The sequence below is a fragment of the Ruditapes philippinarum genome, unplaced genomic scaffold (genome assembly GCF_026571515.1).
Source record: "Ruditapes philippinarum isolate M1 unplaced genomic scaffold, ASM2657151v2 ctg2424_1_1_1_1, whole genome shotgun sequence".
Taxonomy (NCBI): domain Eukaryota; kingdom Metazoa; phylum Mollusca; class Bivalvia; order Venerida; family Veneridae; genus Ruditapes; species Ruditapes philippinarum.
The window spans coordinates 41,883-61,156 of record NW_026861130.1 but is presented as its reverse complement, the minus strand read 5'-3'; the positions used below and the strand labels follow the sequence as shown (position 1 = coordinate 61,156).

The 19,274-nt window shown below is 31.8% G+C and overlaps 1 protein-coding gene across 4 annotated transcripts in view; it reads right to left on the bottom strand.

The window, feature by feature from the left end:
- LOC132714629 (uncharacterized) overlaps nucleotides 1-18,779 on the bottom strand; it is a 41,616-nt gene extending 22,837 nt beyond the window's left edge. Inside the window, exons 1-7 of one of the 4 annotated variants that reach the window (XM_060697525.1) lie at nucleotides 18,394-18,778; nucleotides 17,149-17,503; nucleotides 12,796-13,054; nucleotides 8,245-8,314; nucleotides 7,448-7,473; nucleotides 4,190-4,270; nucleotides 2,405-2,440 (exon numbers count right to left, since the gene is read on the bottom strand). In XM_060697525.1, coding sequence (XP_060553508.1) covers nucleotides 2,405-2,440; nucleotides 4,190-4,270; nucleotides 7,448-7,473; nucleotides 8,245-8,314; nucleotides 12,796-13,054; nucleotides 17,149-17,285 — 609 coding nt within the window. In that variant the 5' untranslated portion in view covers nucleotides 17,286-17,503; nucleotides 18,394-18,778. Of the gene's footprint in view, nucleotides 1-2,404; nucleotides 2,441-4,189; nucleotides 4,271-7,447; nucleotides 7,474-8,244; nucleotides 8,315-8,430; nucleotides 8,643-12,795; nucleotides 13,055-17,148; nucleotides 17,580-18,393 lie in introns of those variants that run through there. The other 3 variants (XM_060697527.1, XM_060697526.1, XM_060697528.1) reach the window with 3 other exon arrangements.
- Between the last annotated feature and the right edge of the window lie 495 nt (nucleotides 18,780-19,274).

Here is a 19,274-nt window from a genome sequence, read left to right as displayed (position 1 = left end):
AATTGGTGACCATGCAATAAATTCAGTATTACATCGAGTAATCCAGTTGTTGAATGGAGTATTACATTTAATCTCACAATCCGTATTTACATTTTAAAGACCTTATTTCTTTTAAGTACATGTATGTACATGTGTTATCACTGTATAATATTGGTTTAACTTTAAGCATGTCAAACTGTTTACAATTGGGTAAAGGCTGTAAAGTAACCGGCAATGTTGAATGCAATTAATTTACAATCAGATTTGGTGTTATCAAATTACCCCTTTAATTTCGTGAATTATTGTCCGACCACAGACATCCACCATAAAAATGAGATCTTGCAACTGTTGATTATGTAGTCAATAATCAGTGTTATATTGATGATATATGTTATGATATTAGTTTCATTTCATGTCCGTCTTTAATGTTTTATATTGATAGAAACCTTACACCTTAGATCGATGTGACAAATTACAAGAACAGTCAAAAATATACTGAAAATAAACGGTACGTCGAAACACAGTGCGTGTTCGAACTATATTAAGAACGAATCATTTATTGGTGGTTTCCAGTGTACATGCAATAAATACGTGACTTGCATAGCAGCACCTTAGTGTTATATGTCCAAATAGTTTGTTACTACAACAATTTTTTTCACTTTTATCCTATATAAACGTAAAAAAACCATTTAATTCACTTGATCAAATGTGCTTTAATATATCCTATACCGTAACCTCGTCAATAAATAGGCTCTTTAATATATCCAGTACTATGTATTCTAGTCAATATATGTACTTTAATATAACCAGTACTATGTATTCTAGTCAATAATTATTATGTACTTTGAATGTATCCAAATAAAACAGCATTATTTTAAGAACAGTGTTATCAAACATTTTTACAACCTATGTAACAATATATAACAATGCCATTTCACAATGTTATTTCCGAAGCTTTTTGTTATATGTAATATACAGATGATTTGAAAGAAATGTTACAATTCACTGTAGTGAATGTTTGTTTAATTCAATCTGAACAAATAAAGTTTTTTTTCTCAAGTGGGTATTATTTGTTCAGCTTAGATTGTCTACAAAAGTTTTGCGTATAACCGGCTATCTCTTTTATAATGGAGTATGTAATAAAATGATATTTGATAATGCAAGTTCATTACATGTTTATACCCACATTTTCTCTGCTTGGGAGAAAAAGAGATGTCATTAATCAAAATATCTCCCATAATGAACCCAACGGATCAATAATGAAACTGCTTGAAATAATGTGTGCAAACACAATCCATGCAGCTATAAAATTTTAACGCTTTCCCCATCAAACTATTCCTCAGTATTTATACATTTCATTTATCACCGTGGGCACGTGCATGCCATACCCACATATCATTTTTTCATATTTACAAATCATAAAACACTACTCGTTAGAATATACAGTCACTCATGACTATATAGACCGGAAAGACGTAGTCTTTGTCGACAGGTTGTCTCTAGAAACAAATATCTTTTTAGCAAAATTGTTCAAATAGAGAATAATATGTCCATTGCTCGTTAGTGACAATATTTCATTATGTGAGTTTATTTGAAATGGCCTATAACACAGGTATGCATGTATGCAGTTAATGCTGTAAGCAATATTTGTTATGTGTAATTCAAACGGTTAAAATGGCGATATTAAAAGGACGATATTTGCAAGAAACAAACAAATAAAAACCAACTTCAACCGATGGATTAGTAAAGATTGAGTAATATATGTGAGTTGGTAATGAAGAATATGAGACACACAAGTCAAACAAACCCAAAACAAATAAACAACACCACTATCTACGTAAAACAAGCCTTGTTATTGATGTAAGCCATTCTTAAAAAATATGTATATATATAAATAAGTCTTGGAATGTTAAGAGATTTTTAAATATCAGCATTATGCGATGAATATACAGTGCTTCAATTTTTTAAGCAGTTAGTGAGTTACCTTTCTCATTTTAACATACTACATTTTTTTTTTTTGGGGGGGGGGGGGGGAGAGAGAACTTAATCTCTTACAGATATGTGCCTAGCCTTAAATTAAATTTCCAAAATTCAAAATTAAAATTCTTTTAAATCGTTTATTTCAGCCGGCTACTAATAATGCAAAATTAATAGAAAATCATGCATTTTTTATGTTTTAGAACAGTGAAAAACTAAGTAAACACCCTTTAAAATATAAAAAAGCACTTGATACATATTAAAAGCATGCAATGTTTATGAAACAAACATATATTTTTACTGTGTTAGGCGAGGAATAGATAGATGTACATGTACATGTATACATGTGTGTGTGTATGTGTGCGGTTTACAAACAAGCAAAATATAAAATAGAAAGTGATAAAGATAAACTTATAACCGAGTATATCAAATATATATATAGGCGTACCTCGCCGTGCGCTCCATACATGTCGCTGTTCTGATACTGTTAAAAATAAAAATATTAGTTTAGAAAATGAAATCTGTTTCGGCCGAGGACAAGGGAGACAAATTCTACTTAACTATTATTTACGGATTCAGAGTTATCTATCATGTCATTAAATATAATAGTAAAACTTCAATAAATTTATAAACTGACAGTATGGTAGCTTATTTGGAACGCTTTTGTGTATCGTGTTGTCGCTAGCGACAGTACGACATAGCGCCAAACGGCGCGTAGTCGAATTTTCGTCTTGTCGTCCTGTCGCTAACGATGCACGACAAACGACGCGTTGTCGTGCGGCTTGTTGTAGCGATGTGATATTTTCGCTCGGCTCAAATCGAAGGACTGGCATTTAAGCCAAGCGACAGGGCGACATAGCGACAACGCGCCACACAACAACGCGCCGTTTGGCGTGCTTCGCTAGAGACAGGACGACAAGACGACAGTGCGACAACGCGCCGTTTGGCGTGCTTTGCTAGCGACAAGACGAAAAGACGAAAACGATATAGGTTGTGTTGACAACTATCGAAAACGCAACGCGCAAAGTATACCAAATCAGCCACCATATGACAGAGATAACAAAAGAACGATGTATTTCACTAAACAATGGAAACATATGTACAATCATGAAAAAAACTATGAATTCATTGAGAAAACTTAAAATAAGAATTTAAAGAACTTTCTGAGAGACCAGGACTCGTGAAATGCCTGGTTACTTCTGTCACCTGAGTATGGACAGTAAGTTCAGGTCATGACCCCGGCTTTGATCAATACATGTACTACTGAATGATTGGTAATTGGCAGTGATCAATGATCTCAGATTTTATTGCTCTCGGATAGAAGCATCAAACATCATACAAGTTGAGTCTGGTCAAATATTGATCATTTTTATCATCGCTTTATTATAATATTGTCAACGGATAACACTGTTTATTATAAAACATGTCTTGTTGTCATAACTAAAGTTAATGGCGATTTTTTCTTTATTTTGTTGATTTTAATTTACATAATTGAACAATAATGATATGATGTAATGATATGATGTAATGGCGTGATATAATAATTATATAATTGATATGATTAACACCTATCTTTTGCTTTATTAGACATTGTTAAATTTCTTATACGTTTTTTGTATAACGGTTAGAGATAAAACAAATGAGCCGTGTCATGACAAAATCAACATAGTGCGTTTGCGACCAGCATGGATCCAGACCAGCCTGCGCATCCGCGCAGTCTGATCAGGATCCATGCTGTTCGCTTACAAACCCTATTACAAGTACAGAAACTGATAGCGAACAGCATGGATCCTGATCAAACTGCGCGGATGCGCAGGCTGGTCTGGATCCATGCTGGTCGCAAACCCGCTATTTTGGTTTTGTCATGACGCGGCTCAAATACATTCTATTCTATAAGTAACAAACCCCATATTCGTGCCTTATGTGAAAAGTGAGAAAGTTTTTCTAAATAATGTCAATGTTTTCAACCGAGTAAGTAAAGTAATTGATTAGCAAACAAAAAAGTATTGACGATCTACAGAAATTATTTGCAATTTGTGAAAAAAATCGAAGATAACTCTCACTTTACTGTTACTACAAGTGTAATAAAATGTTCATTAATAAAAGATCATTTAAACAAATACCATTCGGTTTGTAATTCTTAACATACATTTTGGCGCGAACTTTTCAGAGAAAAAGTGTCCTTGCCACGCGTTTGAATTAATCATTTTTAGTAAAGAAAGTTACTACTAACCTGGTAGGCCGATGTTCGAAACCTGTTCTTCAGGTTCATACTGACGTCCTTCACCTGCTCCTGGAGACGCCGGAACTCCACCTGGTCAAAATACCATAACTTTCCCATTATAATGTCAATACAATGATAGAATATATAACCTTAATGCTTCAAAGATTTCCTTCTTGACTTTAGTTATTCCGGATAAGCTGTTAATAAGAACTCCGTTATTTTAATCTTTAAAGTCACCCATATATAGATGTCATCACGAATGTTCAGAAATGCTTTGTTTAAGAGTTGAATATTTTAATATGTATTATATTTACAGCGAATATAACGCAAGAATTTATAGTAACAAAATCGGCGAGAAGCAAGTTGTTTGGAGTATAGTATCAAAATATCCAAAATGTCACTGTTCGGTTGAAAGACATTCCATTATAATATCAAACTCTGTAATGAACAGGTTCTTCTGTCATTATAATGTGTATAATTGAAAAGTCATTATGTATCGAAATTGATCACCGCCATTGTTCATCAATACAGGAATTTTCTATTGAAATTAGAATTTATATCCACCGTGCTATAATACACTTAAACCCCGTTTCACAATTCATTTAAAGCTTTTCAAAAATCTCCGTATTTTTAAGTGTCAATTTATACATCTCATGCGAAGAGTTTACGTCACTTTTGGAATATTAATAACACCTTCAGTCGAGATAGATCCCCGTTAGTTTTGTACATCAATATAAAATTGATTGATAAAATCCAGTTGGCACACACGAATAGAAAAAAAGATTGTATTCAACCCTAACAAATCATCGAATAAATTAAGCATAAACTTCAAATCGAATCCATATAAGTATAAAGGTATTTAAAAACAAAATACATCCACACGTATTATCTGTACTTTAAACACTGTTAGTGCCGGGCTTTAAAGTGTGATTTTTTAAATATTCTTGTATACATTTTTTGTTGAAATTTAATAGCATGTCGAAGTGATATTTAGTTAATGTATACTTATATATAATATATAAAAACGTATATGCGAAGATCTATTTTTTCACTCAAGAGATCACAAACGCTTCATTACCACCGAAGCGAAAGAATTCTTAAAGAAAACAAAACCGATCTTTGGCTATTTTTAATTGTTAATGCAATATACATTAAGTAAAACTACAAAATTGTATGGTATACAAGTGGTAAAATATTGGGATATTATAATATTGTGAAAGGAGCGTTTGTGTTTATAAAACCATGTCTCTTTTGAACAGGATCGATCATTTCTGAAGATTTAATCAATACACGAGAAGTTTAACTTGACAGTTAAACATTGCACTTCAACCTTCTGATATAACACCGGAAAAACATCGGAATATAAAGATATCTCTCAAAATAATCTATGAGAATAAATTTGAGATAATTTAAACACCTTTCTTATCTGATATGTAAATATAAAATTTTGTAAAAAAAAAAGAAAAGAGTTAAAGTATGTCGCTATTTTTGGTTTTATCTTATTTAACTGAAATGTGTATAGTTCATGTGTATATTCTTATAATGTTTCTTGCATCTGACCTTATTTGCTTCTTTTTCGTATACATTTTTACCACAAGGTAGACCTTTCCCTTTTTGATTAAGTATCAAGCTACAAGATGACGTTTCCGAACAAGTTTTCCAAAAATCTTCTCTACATTTTTTTTTAATTTAGAGTATTGTAGACGACAAAACAAAGGGCGACAACTAATACATTACTTAAAGTAAAATATGAATTCTAGTTTTTTTGTATACCCATATTCTAACACTAAGGCGTTGCCAATATATAGTATGAGTCAAAGTAAATTTGGGCATAACATGCGATTTCCTAATTTCTCAACTTTGACAGATATAAAAGAATGGCAAGATTGTTAAAATTCCGGCTTTCGTCACCGTATTACAGATTTACATATAATTTGTAAAAAGCATTCTTCGAATACTGCGACAAACAGACGTCTGCATGTTTGCAATCTATCTCAGATAGTCGACAGTACAGACAAATCAAACACAGAAATTGCATGAAATAGAGATTCTATTAAAATAAGAAAATAATTGATGATATTTGTTAAAGACAACATAGACCTAGCTAAACAGAATACACTTAAGGAGACAACCATAAAATGAGGGGAATCTGTGACGTAACACGGTTATCATCCTATCAGTGATATCATTTGAACGAGCATTCAAGTTATTATGAGATTTTCCGAGATATGTGTCCAAATATCGTAAAGACTAGATTGCTTAAAACTATATTTATACTTAATGTCGCTGTGACAAGACAGCTAAATTTAATAACAATAGTAACTGTTTACAACGATAACAATAGGTAACGACGATAACAATAGTTCTCGACGCGACAATAACAATAGGTCAAGACGATAACATTATCTCACGACGATAACAATAGGTCAAGACAATAACATTATCTCACGACGATAACAATAGGTCAAGACAATAACATTATCTCACGACGATAACAATAGGTCAAGACAATAACATTATCTCACGACGATAACAATAGGTCAAGACAATAACATTATCTCACGACGATAACAATAGGTCAAGACGATAACATCAGCTCACGACGATAACAATAGGTCAAGACGATAACATTAGCTCACGACGATAACAATAGGTCAAGACGATTACAATTGTTTACGATGATAACAAAAGCTCATAGGTCTGCAATTTCTTACGCCCTAAATATAGCTTAAGATGGTTACAATAGCCAAGGACGATAACAAAAACTTATGGTGGTAACAGTATCGTTTGAGGAAAAGAACAGTTTGTTCACAACGAGGATTTCAGGAAGAAAAGTAATCTTTAGCGACAAAATAAAAGTCAAAATTTTTTCTATCAAACTAGAAACTATACCACTCTTAAGCATACTAAGAGGACGAATCTTTCCATTGCTTATGAACACATTTCCCTAGCTTATGCCAAAATGTACAGTCACGCGTTCTATTATGCATAAATACACAATTGCCTTTTTCAGTATAAAAGTAAATTAATGAATAGCTCGTAAACATGTTATTTATGCATCATTTTAAAGTCAGACATGCAATTTGCCTAGATTAACAGCATGAATAGATGAATATTTTACTAAAATGCGCAGAATAGAATGTCATGTGAAAATATGTTTCTAGGGAAGGAAATATTAATTTTCGTTAAGTATTATTTTCATATGTCTAGTTGTTTAAATTCTGAAGGAAATGTACACAGCAAAAGAAAAGAGCAAGGTTTAATTACCTTTGTCATTGTGTAGAAATCGTCTGCTGTAAAATAAAGCGATACAAACAATATAATATTATGATTATAAATAATAATGTAATATTGTTCTATTATGAAGAGGAAGTGTTAGGCAACTGAAAATACGATTCTACAATGCAATGTTCATATGTACTACATACACATAACCTTTCCCTAATGTAGAAATGAAAGAGTTATCAAATTGGCTGCTGTCTCGATACCAAATCTGATTGCACTATTCTTTCATTTTATGTCAGAAATGTCCACCCAATGTTACATTATATGCCTCAGTAAAGCATTAAACTCTAGTTTAAAAATGTTTATTGCATCAAACACATTTTACAAATAATGAGTATATATCAATATGCAATGGGTTGGGCAACAAATTCTTAAACTCTGTATGAGCGATGTGGTTATGTTACAGTCACTAAATAACGTATCGTTTATTTTGGGCTGCCAGTATCATTCCGGTTTATGTGAAAAGTGTAATATTGTATCAAGTCATAAATTCCCGAAATAATGTCGGACTATAAGTGATCTGATATGAATATCCAAATTGATTAGTTGGCGACGATCCAAACATGCCCTTCTGAGCAAAGACCAAAAGAACACACTCACAGACCAAAAGAACACACTCACTAAAAGAGTTACAATTATGGAGCCAAATTTCGCAAGCTTTACTGTATCGATATAAAGGTGTTCTGCAACATACGACTAGTGCCGTGTTCACATTCACAAGATGTCGCATACATATAGTATCATAACTTAGTATCATAACTATAGATTGAGTAACTTACTTTTAGTCAATGGATCCGGCTTCTTTTCATCAGTGGCGCCCGATACCCATCCTATATTTTGCAATGTTTTCTGCAATAAAAAGAAGTAAACATAATCGAATAAATTGCTGTAAACTTTAGAATGCATACATTGTATTTGATAAGTTGTCTGTTGAAATAGACAGATTCCAAGAACTAGTTCCATACCTTTTCTTGCGCTACATCTGAGCGTCCAATGATCTCAAATCTTAGTTTAGTTCGAACCTCAATATGTAGCGGAATTCCAGACGACAAAGGTCGGATTTTTTCTTTCCTATAATGTCCCATTCTAAACATTTTACAAAATTATTAACAAACAATGTTCAACTAAAAAGTAAGTTTATCCACAACATCTTATACCATAACATTATACATATTAACTTATAACATGCGTGTAAATATGGTAGACACATAAACAGACATATTTTCATTGACGATTTTCAAACAAAGCGGAATTTTGAAGAGTTTTCGAGTTGTATTTTATTTACAGCACCTCTTGATTGTTCGCCTTCCTACAATATATATTGTTCTATCTTTTATGTACATATTTTACGGCTAACAGATTATCATCGACTTCTAAATGAGAAAATAAGTAAAGTGAATGCTTCTTCATTCCTCACAAATAAATTCTTATTTATTACTTTATAAGGACTGCCTAATCTTTCTCTTGGTGCAAGTACACAGTAATCTACCTTTTTAAAGTCTTCCTAAAGATTTCAGGGGTTTGGGATATCGGGCATTATAAGAGGGCCTATCAGTTTACGCCATAAATTAATCCGGTTATAATATCAAACTTTCTTTTTTTGACAAGGAATCAATACCAGGACTGCGGGAGATTGATCCTAAAATACTATGATATTTTAGGGAAAAAAAGAAGTAAAAAAAAGGTAAATTATACATGTCTATATATTGACACATGTCTAGACTAGATCGGGTTTGATCAAGGGTACACTTGCTTTTTCTAACAGATAACATATTTTAACAATCTATTGGTTTCTTAGACACCATCGGCTCTTATGTCTGATTAATTCTTGTGCCTACAAACCTTTAAACTCCGAATGAGAGGCTTTGATCATTTACCGAGGTTTTTGCACTAACACAAATAATAATAATAATAATAATGATAATGATAATAAGAATAAGAATAAGAATAATGATGATGATGATGATGATAATGAAGATGATGATGATAATAATAATAATGATGGCGATGATGATATTGATGACGATGATGATTATGAAGGTGATGATGGCGATGACGACGATAACGACGACGGAGACGACGACGACGATGATACGATGATGATGATGACAATGATAATGATAATGGTGATAATGGCGACAATAACAACGCCGCCCGGAGACGATGAAGAAGATGATGACGATGATAAAATTCAATAAAGAAATGAAACATTTTCTGTTTTTCTGTGTGACAATATATAACATACGCATGGTAGATACTGCCACTAGACATGATGATTATATATACTGTATTACAAACGAACTGTAGTGTTTAAAGAACATTAATATTTTGTTTTATCTAAACAGTTCTCATGCAAAGTTTTCTCAACAGTTGACTCAACAGTGACTGGACGCTTGGTGATTACCACCACTCAAGACACTAAATAATCAAGCTGCAGATCTAAGTAAATATATTTTCCCTTTAGAATACTTATTGACTTTATGGCATTGTTTATATTCATTTAAATATAGCAAGCGTCTATCGGACTTGAAAAATTCATTATAGCTTATAAATAATCTTTATCGATATAAAAACAAACTCGGCATGTGGTATTAAATGATTTGAATTGCATGCTCTATACACTGTCACCAGCATCAACAATTGAGTGAAATAAACTCCAAAAATAATCAGCCTATTGTTTGATATAGGGTATAAATCAATCATGGATATTATTTATATTGATATTATTATGAAATTTTAATCTGATTTAATTTGCGATTACACTTGTCAAAAAGAAAAGGATACGGTAAACTGCTAAAGTTAATAAGATTGGAGATTAAGTCAGTGAAATGGCTGACCTTAACAATTTAAAACGACTGACTGAACGAATCTGTGTCAGGCAAATACTTAAAGTACTTCATTAAAGACAAATGGTCTGAATTTGAATCATTTCAAATAAAATTCTTTACGGTTAGAAGAACTAGTTAACTTGTAAAGAAACTAATTTTGCCCTCATTGACTAACGGGACAAAAAAATCAGAATTAAAATCATTTAAGCGGATATTCTGATGAATTTCGTATACATAACAGCGCCTTAACATCTTTTAAATAAGACAGACAATATATTTATTTGCATTCCTTATTTTTCAATTTCAACATAGAATTTCGGTTTTATACCCTTTATATCTGACAGCAGCAGACATTTTCACAAAAAATCTTACGATTTATATTAAGTTTTTGACTTACGATAATCGTATTAATAGAGAATAACATGCTACTGTCTTTTGATATCAATTTTATCAGGCGAGGCTGATATGGACTAGAAAGGGCGAGGCTTGCCGAGCCCTTTCTGCCTCTATCAGCCGAGCCTGATAAAATTGATATCAAAAGACAGTAGCATGTTTTTCTATTTATCATGAAACACATAAAAACTGTAAAAATAACTAAATAATCTACTTTTGAATAGCGAATTTCGTAAAAAGGGGGGAGTTTTGTTCAAAGAAATAATTCTTGAAAACAAATTCCTCCGCCCCTGAAACTTAGAATTTGTAAATGGCGGCCATTTTTTCTTTCGACTCCGATAAAAGATACAACAGAATGTAGGCCTAACACGATAAAATCCTTACCTTTAATTTAAACATTGATCCAAAAAATCCCTTAGTAGAATCACATAAACTTTACTGCACTTTTTCTTTTTGTCTTGAATTGTCAAATTCAAAAGTTCACGATAATTAATTTCAGTCAAACAAAAGTCCAATCGGCAATCAAACACAAGCTTCACAAACATGCGTCTTATTTTTTTTAAACGAAACAATTTGTTCACTTATTAAATAATAATCCGGTAAAATAAAGTAAACATTTACAAGTTCTCAAAGAAAATCGTCAAGCCTGTTTGTTATGTTTCTAGTAACGTGAACATTGATGATGTCATTTGCAATATAAATTATGACGTCACTTCATTTAGTTGGTACTAAAACTATTCGCTATCTAATTTATTCGTAATTGAAATCGAAATAATAAATAAATAAATATCACATCTTGATTCAAGACTTGTAAGGATATTAGATTACATTGTAGAATTCACATGCTGATGAAAATGAGAATATAAGCAATTGAAAAAAGTCCGTTAAAATGGGCGGGGCTTATTTTTGATATCAGGTTACTGACCTGATATCAAAAATAATTATCAGGCAAGTGTTATCGGGCAGTTACCATAGCAGTTGCATGATAAAGTTAAATTTTAAGTCATTTTCACAAAACCACTCGTACAGTAAGTTAAAATTTTATCTTAAGATAAAAAATTCACTTATGATAAAAACATCCCTAGCAACGTTCATTTGATATTGATGTGCGTGCTCTTTATTTGATTCCCTTTTTAAAATCAAGTAATAAAGAGCTTAAAATATGTATTGAACACAATCAAATTTCAATAAAAACAAAAAAAAATGATTAAAACCAATATATTTTCTATCTTGATTGAACATAATTTTATGTACCTAAGTGATTCAGCTACGTTATTGCTAAGGTATTAATACATAAAAAGGTGCCACTAGTACATGATGGTAATAGAATCGAACTCACAAAATTGTACAAATTATTTGTTTTCAATAATACTACAGTATAGTTCACATTTAAACTATTCATAACCCTCTCCATCGTGACGTCATCAAAGCATGACGTCACAAATGTTTATGTTGAAAAATAATGGCTGTGACTAAAAAAAGGATTGGAGCACCACACTAAATACCGTATTCCGGTATATACCGGACAAGGCGCTTGAATGATAAAATGCTAAAATCTTGTCTTTTTACCCAACGGAATGAACTTTAACAGGTCTAATTCATCTTTTCACACCGAATCAAGTACGATAATCAAGGAAAAATGTAAAATTCGGCGAAAAAAAACGATATTTGTCTATTTTGTGATCATGATTTCTGCAAGCGTCTAGAGGTACTGCTCCAAACCTGTATTGAGCTAAATCCAAAAATAATTATACCTTAATTTGTGTTATTTATAACATACTGTTTGCTTAATATATATTTGTCCTCCAATTTTTTGTTTGTTTTTATTCAGTTTAGGTAAGAGATACATGATATTTTACCCTTAAGAGAGTAAAAATTACACTTACGAACGGGGAGTTACGACAGATTTTGCACTTAAGATTTTCTGAAAAGGAGATTTATCGTAAGATTTCTCTTACGATAAAAAATTGTCGTAAGATTTTTTGTGAAAATGTCTGCTGGTTTGTTAAATTTAATCTCTAAATCTCCAGAAACAATAATATTTTGTAACATACCTATTAAAGTTTAAGGTAATAAAAATAAAAAGTAACTAATTGATAAACCACCTACCATGTCAAGTCTAGAAAAGCCATTTTTTCCAGGTTCGTTTCTCATGTTGTTCCAATAATCTCTTTGTTTACCGTCTATATGTTCTATAATTCCTCCGTTAGTTTTACTAACATCGTTAACGTCAAAATCACGTAATTTGTCCACAACTGTTTGTACAACGATCACCTCGCTATCACTAAAATCCACTTTTCTTGCCGGCCTCCTCACTAAATCCTGTGCCATCACATGAGTCCGGAACGCTGCACCACATGATCTTGATCTAGTTTTAGACAAACGGTACATTAACAATCTAGGATCTGTTGGACCCGAAAGTTTCGGGGATCTTGGACTAGGTGAAATCAAAGACATGATATATATACCGTCATTAATCCCCTTATCTAAACCAAAGGATCAAAGGTTAGTGCTATACGCAGGGTTTCCTTGTTCAATATTGATTAATAATTCAACATTTTTAATAATCCACGATATAGAAAAGTTGACATTACAGCATTATCTCTAACATACACACATTAGTTTCTCCTTAACTTATTTAAAACCGTCAATATATTCCTAACAGTTCTCTCCCTCGTTGCCATAATTTCATTCCTTTTACAAAAGCTATACTTGTTCCCCCGAACACTTCTATTCTTTGCTTGTCCATTAAGAACGTCTCAAACACGTATGGAAAAAATCACGAAATTCTTCAAATCTTTTCATCGTTAAGAATTAATTAGCAACATTAAAATTTTACTCGCGTTTTTTCTTAGTGAATAGAGTCATCCAATTCGAACAAGTGTCTCCTTTGATTTATTTATGAAAAAAAATCATTAACACGAAGGTTTGTAAATATTAATAAGTTTGTGACTTTAGATCACTTAAGCCATTTCTTTACACTTTATTTCAAAGGTTGTAATTTAGAAGAAAATGCAATATTCTTAAAGTTTTGAAATCAAATCTAAGTTTATTTTCATATCAAAGAACAGTTATGTTCATTAACGAAGCCAAACTAGGCTCTATATTCTTTATAAATAAAATGTTCACATCAAAGGTTTTCAATTACCGAATAACCTAAATTTGGTTTCGATTATTCGAAATTTAATAATACCTGCCGAAGTTTTAAAATGCTTTATTGTTAGTGTCCGCTTTACTATTATTGGATTTCAAATTGGATTGATATTAAATAAAATCTTAATTCCATTTAGAAATGTTACGCTTATTATTGAAGTCTAATATCCAATTTAAGTTTGAAGAAATGATTTTGTACACAATTGATACACGCGAAATTTGAAATTATCTTTTTTTCTAGATAACCTTGAAATATAACTAGATATGCCATGATTACAAACACATTCCTATTTCTTAAGTATCTAAATCAGCTTAAACATTTTAGTTGTATTTCCATGAATAAACATAACATATTAGAGATTTAATACTAGAATGATCCTATGATTTCTTCTTAATGAGCATGTTTATTTGGAATTTGTACAATTAAATTTATCAATACTTCAAAATATATATTTCACTGTCCGCGTTATTGTCAATACGAAATGAAAAATAGTATTTAATGTTCGTATCAAATGGATCTCACAGTTCTTATTTGTATTCCATTAAATCAATAATTGATCAAAATTTAAAACATTAAGCCCCCACTCAACGGAAATAAAGAAATTATGGTTTGCTTTCAAAATGTTTGTTTAATAATTACAAAAACTGCCAAACCCGTGCAATAAATTTACATTTGACATTAAAAACATTTAAAAGATTGTTACGCTTTTATGTTCCTCTTAATGTAGTACTCGCTTTCAATAAAAACTAAAAGTATAGTTTATATTCTCAAGTCTTTGGAAAACAAAACTAATGCTTATATTCGATTTTTATATGAGAGTATTGTTTTATAATTGCGAAAAAGAAGGCGCGACATGGTCTATTATAATGTAGACAAGGTAGATCTTGATCTAAAGTTATGTTGTGTTGCCATAGTAACGCTTTAAGTTTCATCTCTGCATAGTGTTAAAGAAAAATACATAACCTACCTTGATGATCTTGTTTTTTATACTTTAAATTGAAACAGGAGGTGTAAGGTTTGAACCTTCTTTTGGCAAGGGCAAAGACGACAAAAAACCCATCTTCTTTGCGTGGTCCCCATCAAGACATAATATATGTATCAGTTGTCAAGCATTATCAGCTTTCAAGTGACGGTTGTGATATGTCAATAACCGACATAGATTAGATTATGCAATAAAAGAAAAAAAAGAAATTTCTAAATATGTCAGGAGGACAAAAACCGCCGATAATAAATTACCATGGACGTATCAAAGATAAATTTGAGTAAGAATTTAATATACTACTTGTAAGCGCATACTTTAATTTAAAAAAAGGTAAAGATGCAAGTATAATACAACAATAATTTTCGTTTATTATAACGTTTATTTCTAATCACCTCACAAGTCAAATCCATGTTTTAAGGTAGGACCACTCTAATGGGCACTATATAGAACTGGAAAATTGACAACATAGGTCAGTTATATTCCTTGAAGGACACCTGCATGCAGATTTTTAACAAAATTTACTGTACCGTTTACTAGTTTTGAACATTTTTCTAAATAAAAGCTTAAATATTCTCTTTTTAAGAAACAAGTAAAAACTAAATAACTTATGACATCATCTTTTTTCCTATTGATACTAATTAGGAAACGAGTAATTACATTCAGCTACTAAATGACTAGAGCAAAGTGATTGTTTCTTTTCAAAATATGTACAATATGTATAAAACTGTTACCCTACCCGCCATTTTAAACACCCTTTTGCCATAAATAATGCTTAAAGAAACAAAAGAAAGGAAAAAAGGTTGACCTACTGGGGTTTGAACAAACGACCCTCAGTTTCAATGCAGTTGACAATATTCGTAGCGTATTTAAATACTCTTTCAAAGCGGAGGTAATGCATTAGAATGGTCTTACCTTTAAGCTGACCAGTCTTGTTATAATCTTGTATAACCAAATGCTTAAGTCAAGAATTTATGCTGCTTTGAATCCATTTTGGAAAAGTGCTGTAAGTTAACAGTTCCGGCAGTTTCTACGAGTATTAAGAGATTAATACACGGCAGAGTAGGGCCGGAAGGTGATACTCGGCCCGCAAAATGAATAATGGCCCCGAGGGCTTCAGCCCGAGGGCATTATTCATTTCAGGGCCGATTATCACCTCTTGGCACAACTATGGCGTGTATTAATGTCTTTAATACACTTGGTAGAGCTGATAGTAGCAATTTATTCTAAAAAGATACTTTTAAAATTTCTTTCGTTGAAATTCCTGTCTGCATTAATTTTCTACTGTACTGTACAGTTCAGCAACTTCTACATCTTAGTTGTTTACTTTTGTGTGTTAAAAGTAAACTACTGTAGGATCTAGAAGCAAGTTTTATTTTTATTTATTTCGGAATGAAATTGTCGTATTATTTCTTTAAATTTCAATATTAATAAAACTGTGTTTGTACGAAATATGCTTAAGCACTCATTATTAAAATCAAGCGATTCGTGCTTAAAACCTACTTTCACTTTTACAGTTAACTGTTTGATGACGTAAAATATGACGTTATTGTTTCAGTTTGTGCACGTGCACATGTTCAGCGGGCTGATAACTAGTTCTCGGCCCCGGGCCGCAAACTCATAATAGGTCACGTGACACTCATAATCAGTTGAAATCTTAGGCGATTTTGTTACTATATATAGTAACAAGTGTATTAAATTAAATTACAGCACGCCTAAAGCCGCCAGTACTAGGATAGTAATCCTGCAATTGTGTCAGTGTGACAAAACTGGTCCGAAAAGTGATCAAATTGATAATACAAATATCGTACACAAAATATCATCAAAAACTACAGATACTTCTAGCTTAGTTCAGAAAAACGTAGCATTACTTTAAGTAAATTACCTTAAATCTGTCTGATTTTTCAACAATCTAGGTCCAATTCTTTACAAAAGAATTGAAGAAATTTCGGTAAGCACCTCAATATTATAATAAATATGCATCGGAAGTTTTGTATTACTTTGAAATCTGAAATATACATACACACACAAGAATCACCTACATTTGTAGGATAAAGAACATATCGATTCCGTGGATTTTGACAAAATCATGCTCTTTTTTTATTTACATGTTCTCAAAGGCCTGTTTTTATTCTATGTATAGTCAATTAAAGAGAAAAATTCCAGAACGAAGCCTTTATAGCAAGCTCTTGTTTATTTTGCTCGTTATCTATATGCATACATTCGGTTTTCTTTTCCCTGATACAATCAAACTTATTTCTTTTTCCGGCAAAACTAAAGCATTCTTCCACACCTGCCCCCCTCCACCCCTATATTAGTAAAATCTTACCTTTCTCTGCGATACAGCCCGTTGTTTGGTGTTTCCTTATTTCTTTTCATGTCGCCATTGACGGACCAGAATTTCTTGTACGCTGTCGACATCAGATCCTGCGATAACAAACCCTCGCTCATATACATTGAACCCATTTTAGTCCATAATGTATTATATTAATCAGAAGTGGTCAATATTAATTCTGTTAAAGCCAAGGTCACAAAACTTATTAATTAAAAGTTGTATCTTTTATACAAATATATACTTTTTCTTTTCCTCTCATTGTAATTAAATACACTGGTACTGAACAAACACAAGTTTTATATGGTGGATACACTTCGCGGTCAATCGTTCGTTGGTACTTAAGTTTGATCTGCAAATAAAAACAAAAGTGAAGTGCCTTCTCATGTATACTTGAACAGTTTGGAAACTTTTGTGTAGTAAAATCTCTAATGAAATTATTGCGTTAAATCAACAGCAATTTATAAAGATACGTCAGTATATGGTAGGAAGCAGTTATTTGAGCCGCGTCACGACAAAACCAACATAATGGGTTTGCGACCAGCATGGATCCAGACCAGCCTGCTCATTCGTGCAGTCTGATCAGGATCCATGCTGTTCGCTATCAGTTTCACTACTTGTAATAGGGTTTGTAAGCGAACAGCATGGGTCCTGATCAGACTGCGCGGATGCGCAGGCTGGTCTGGATCCATGCTGGTCGCAAACCCATTATGTTGGTTTTGTCATGACACGGCTCATATAAGTGAATTGGTACATTTAAAGCAATTACTGTAATACGAAGGCAATTAAAATACCGTATTTTACAATACGTGACAGACAAACAAATGACTTTAAATATTAGAATATTAGACCAAAAAACTACAAAACTAATTTAAACGATGTTTATCAAAAACTTTTAAATGCTTTTGTCCACTTTAAAATAAAAATGTAAAAAAAAATGTGAACCGACGATATTTATATATAAAACCGAAATCCATGAATGTTTTGTGAACATTAGTCATGTTTTTTTTTCCAATTTATGAAATATTCTTAAGCATATAAAGACATTATGAACAACAACAACAACAAAACTGCTTTACAGAACTTTACAATATTCTATCACTTATGTTTTTACTCTGCTGCTCAATTTAAATGATTAAAAATCAGTAATGTATTTTACCAAAATAACTATAATTATTTCCAGGTACATTTTACCCAGCTTATTGATACATATGCAATAAAAGTTGAAAAAAAATTACTTACATTGTCTGAGTGTGTCTAAATATCCAAAACATAGCGGAAAATTTTCATCGCATAATAATGTAGTGAATTACATCTTAAGTATTAATTTGTCTAAATCATTCGACAGTTTATCGGCCCCAGATTGAATATTTAAATACCATTCCTTATTGTGATGAAGATAAAACCGACACAAATAAAGAGAATTGTATTTAAATGATCAAAAGGTCTTCTCTCGTATATATCTTGACCTCGGCGGCCGATGTTAAACAAGCAAAAACCATTAAGTAATGCCCACTAAATATTTTTGTTAGCAGTCATAATCCTCTTGCAGATGTAATAAATGGATTATGAAAAAAAAGTTAATTTTTAGCCCTTTGATCTCAATCTGTACATTCTTTCGTTCTGTTATCGCTAGAAATCATCTAGTGTAAGGTACAATTCTATATTATACGTTTTGTTATTGGCGGAATAAAACAATCAAAATGTCTTAAAATACACGCAGCGTTGAAGATTTTCAAAACCCCATAACTACGATAATAAAATATGCAAATAAACTTTGAATGATAATGAACTATTAATTTCCCCTATAAGTAGCTAGAACAAATACCAACAAACCTTGCAGAGAGCTCGTGCTTAAATGGAGAAATTTCAATAGGCAATTTCTAGTGTACTTCTACTGTTTGATTCTACTTTATTGATACATAAAAACAGCGTTGGAGAAGCAAGAGAAAAAAAAATTCCCTTTCGCAAAAAATACATACAGAGAAAAACATTTTGTTATCAAGTTCGTTTTTATGCTTCATAGTCATAATTATAAAGTATCACTTGCGATTAACAGCAACATTGTTTAAATTGAACAAAAAATTGATTCTTTTTGTTATGACAGCTTTCTTGTCGTCTTG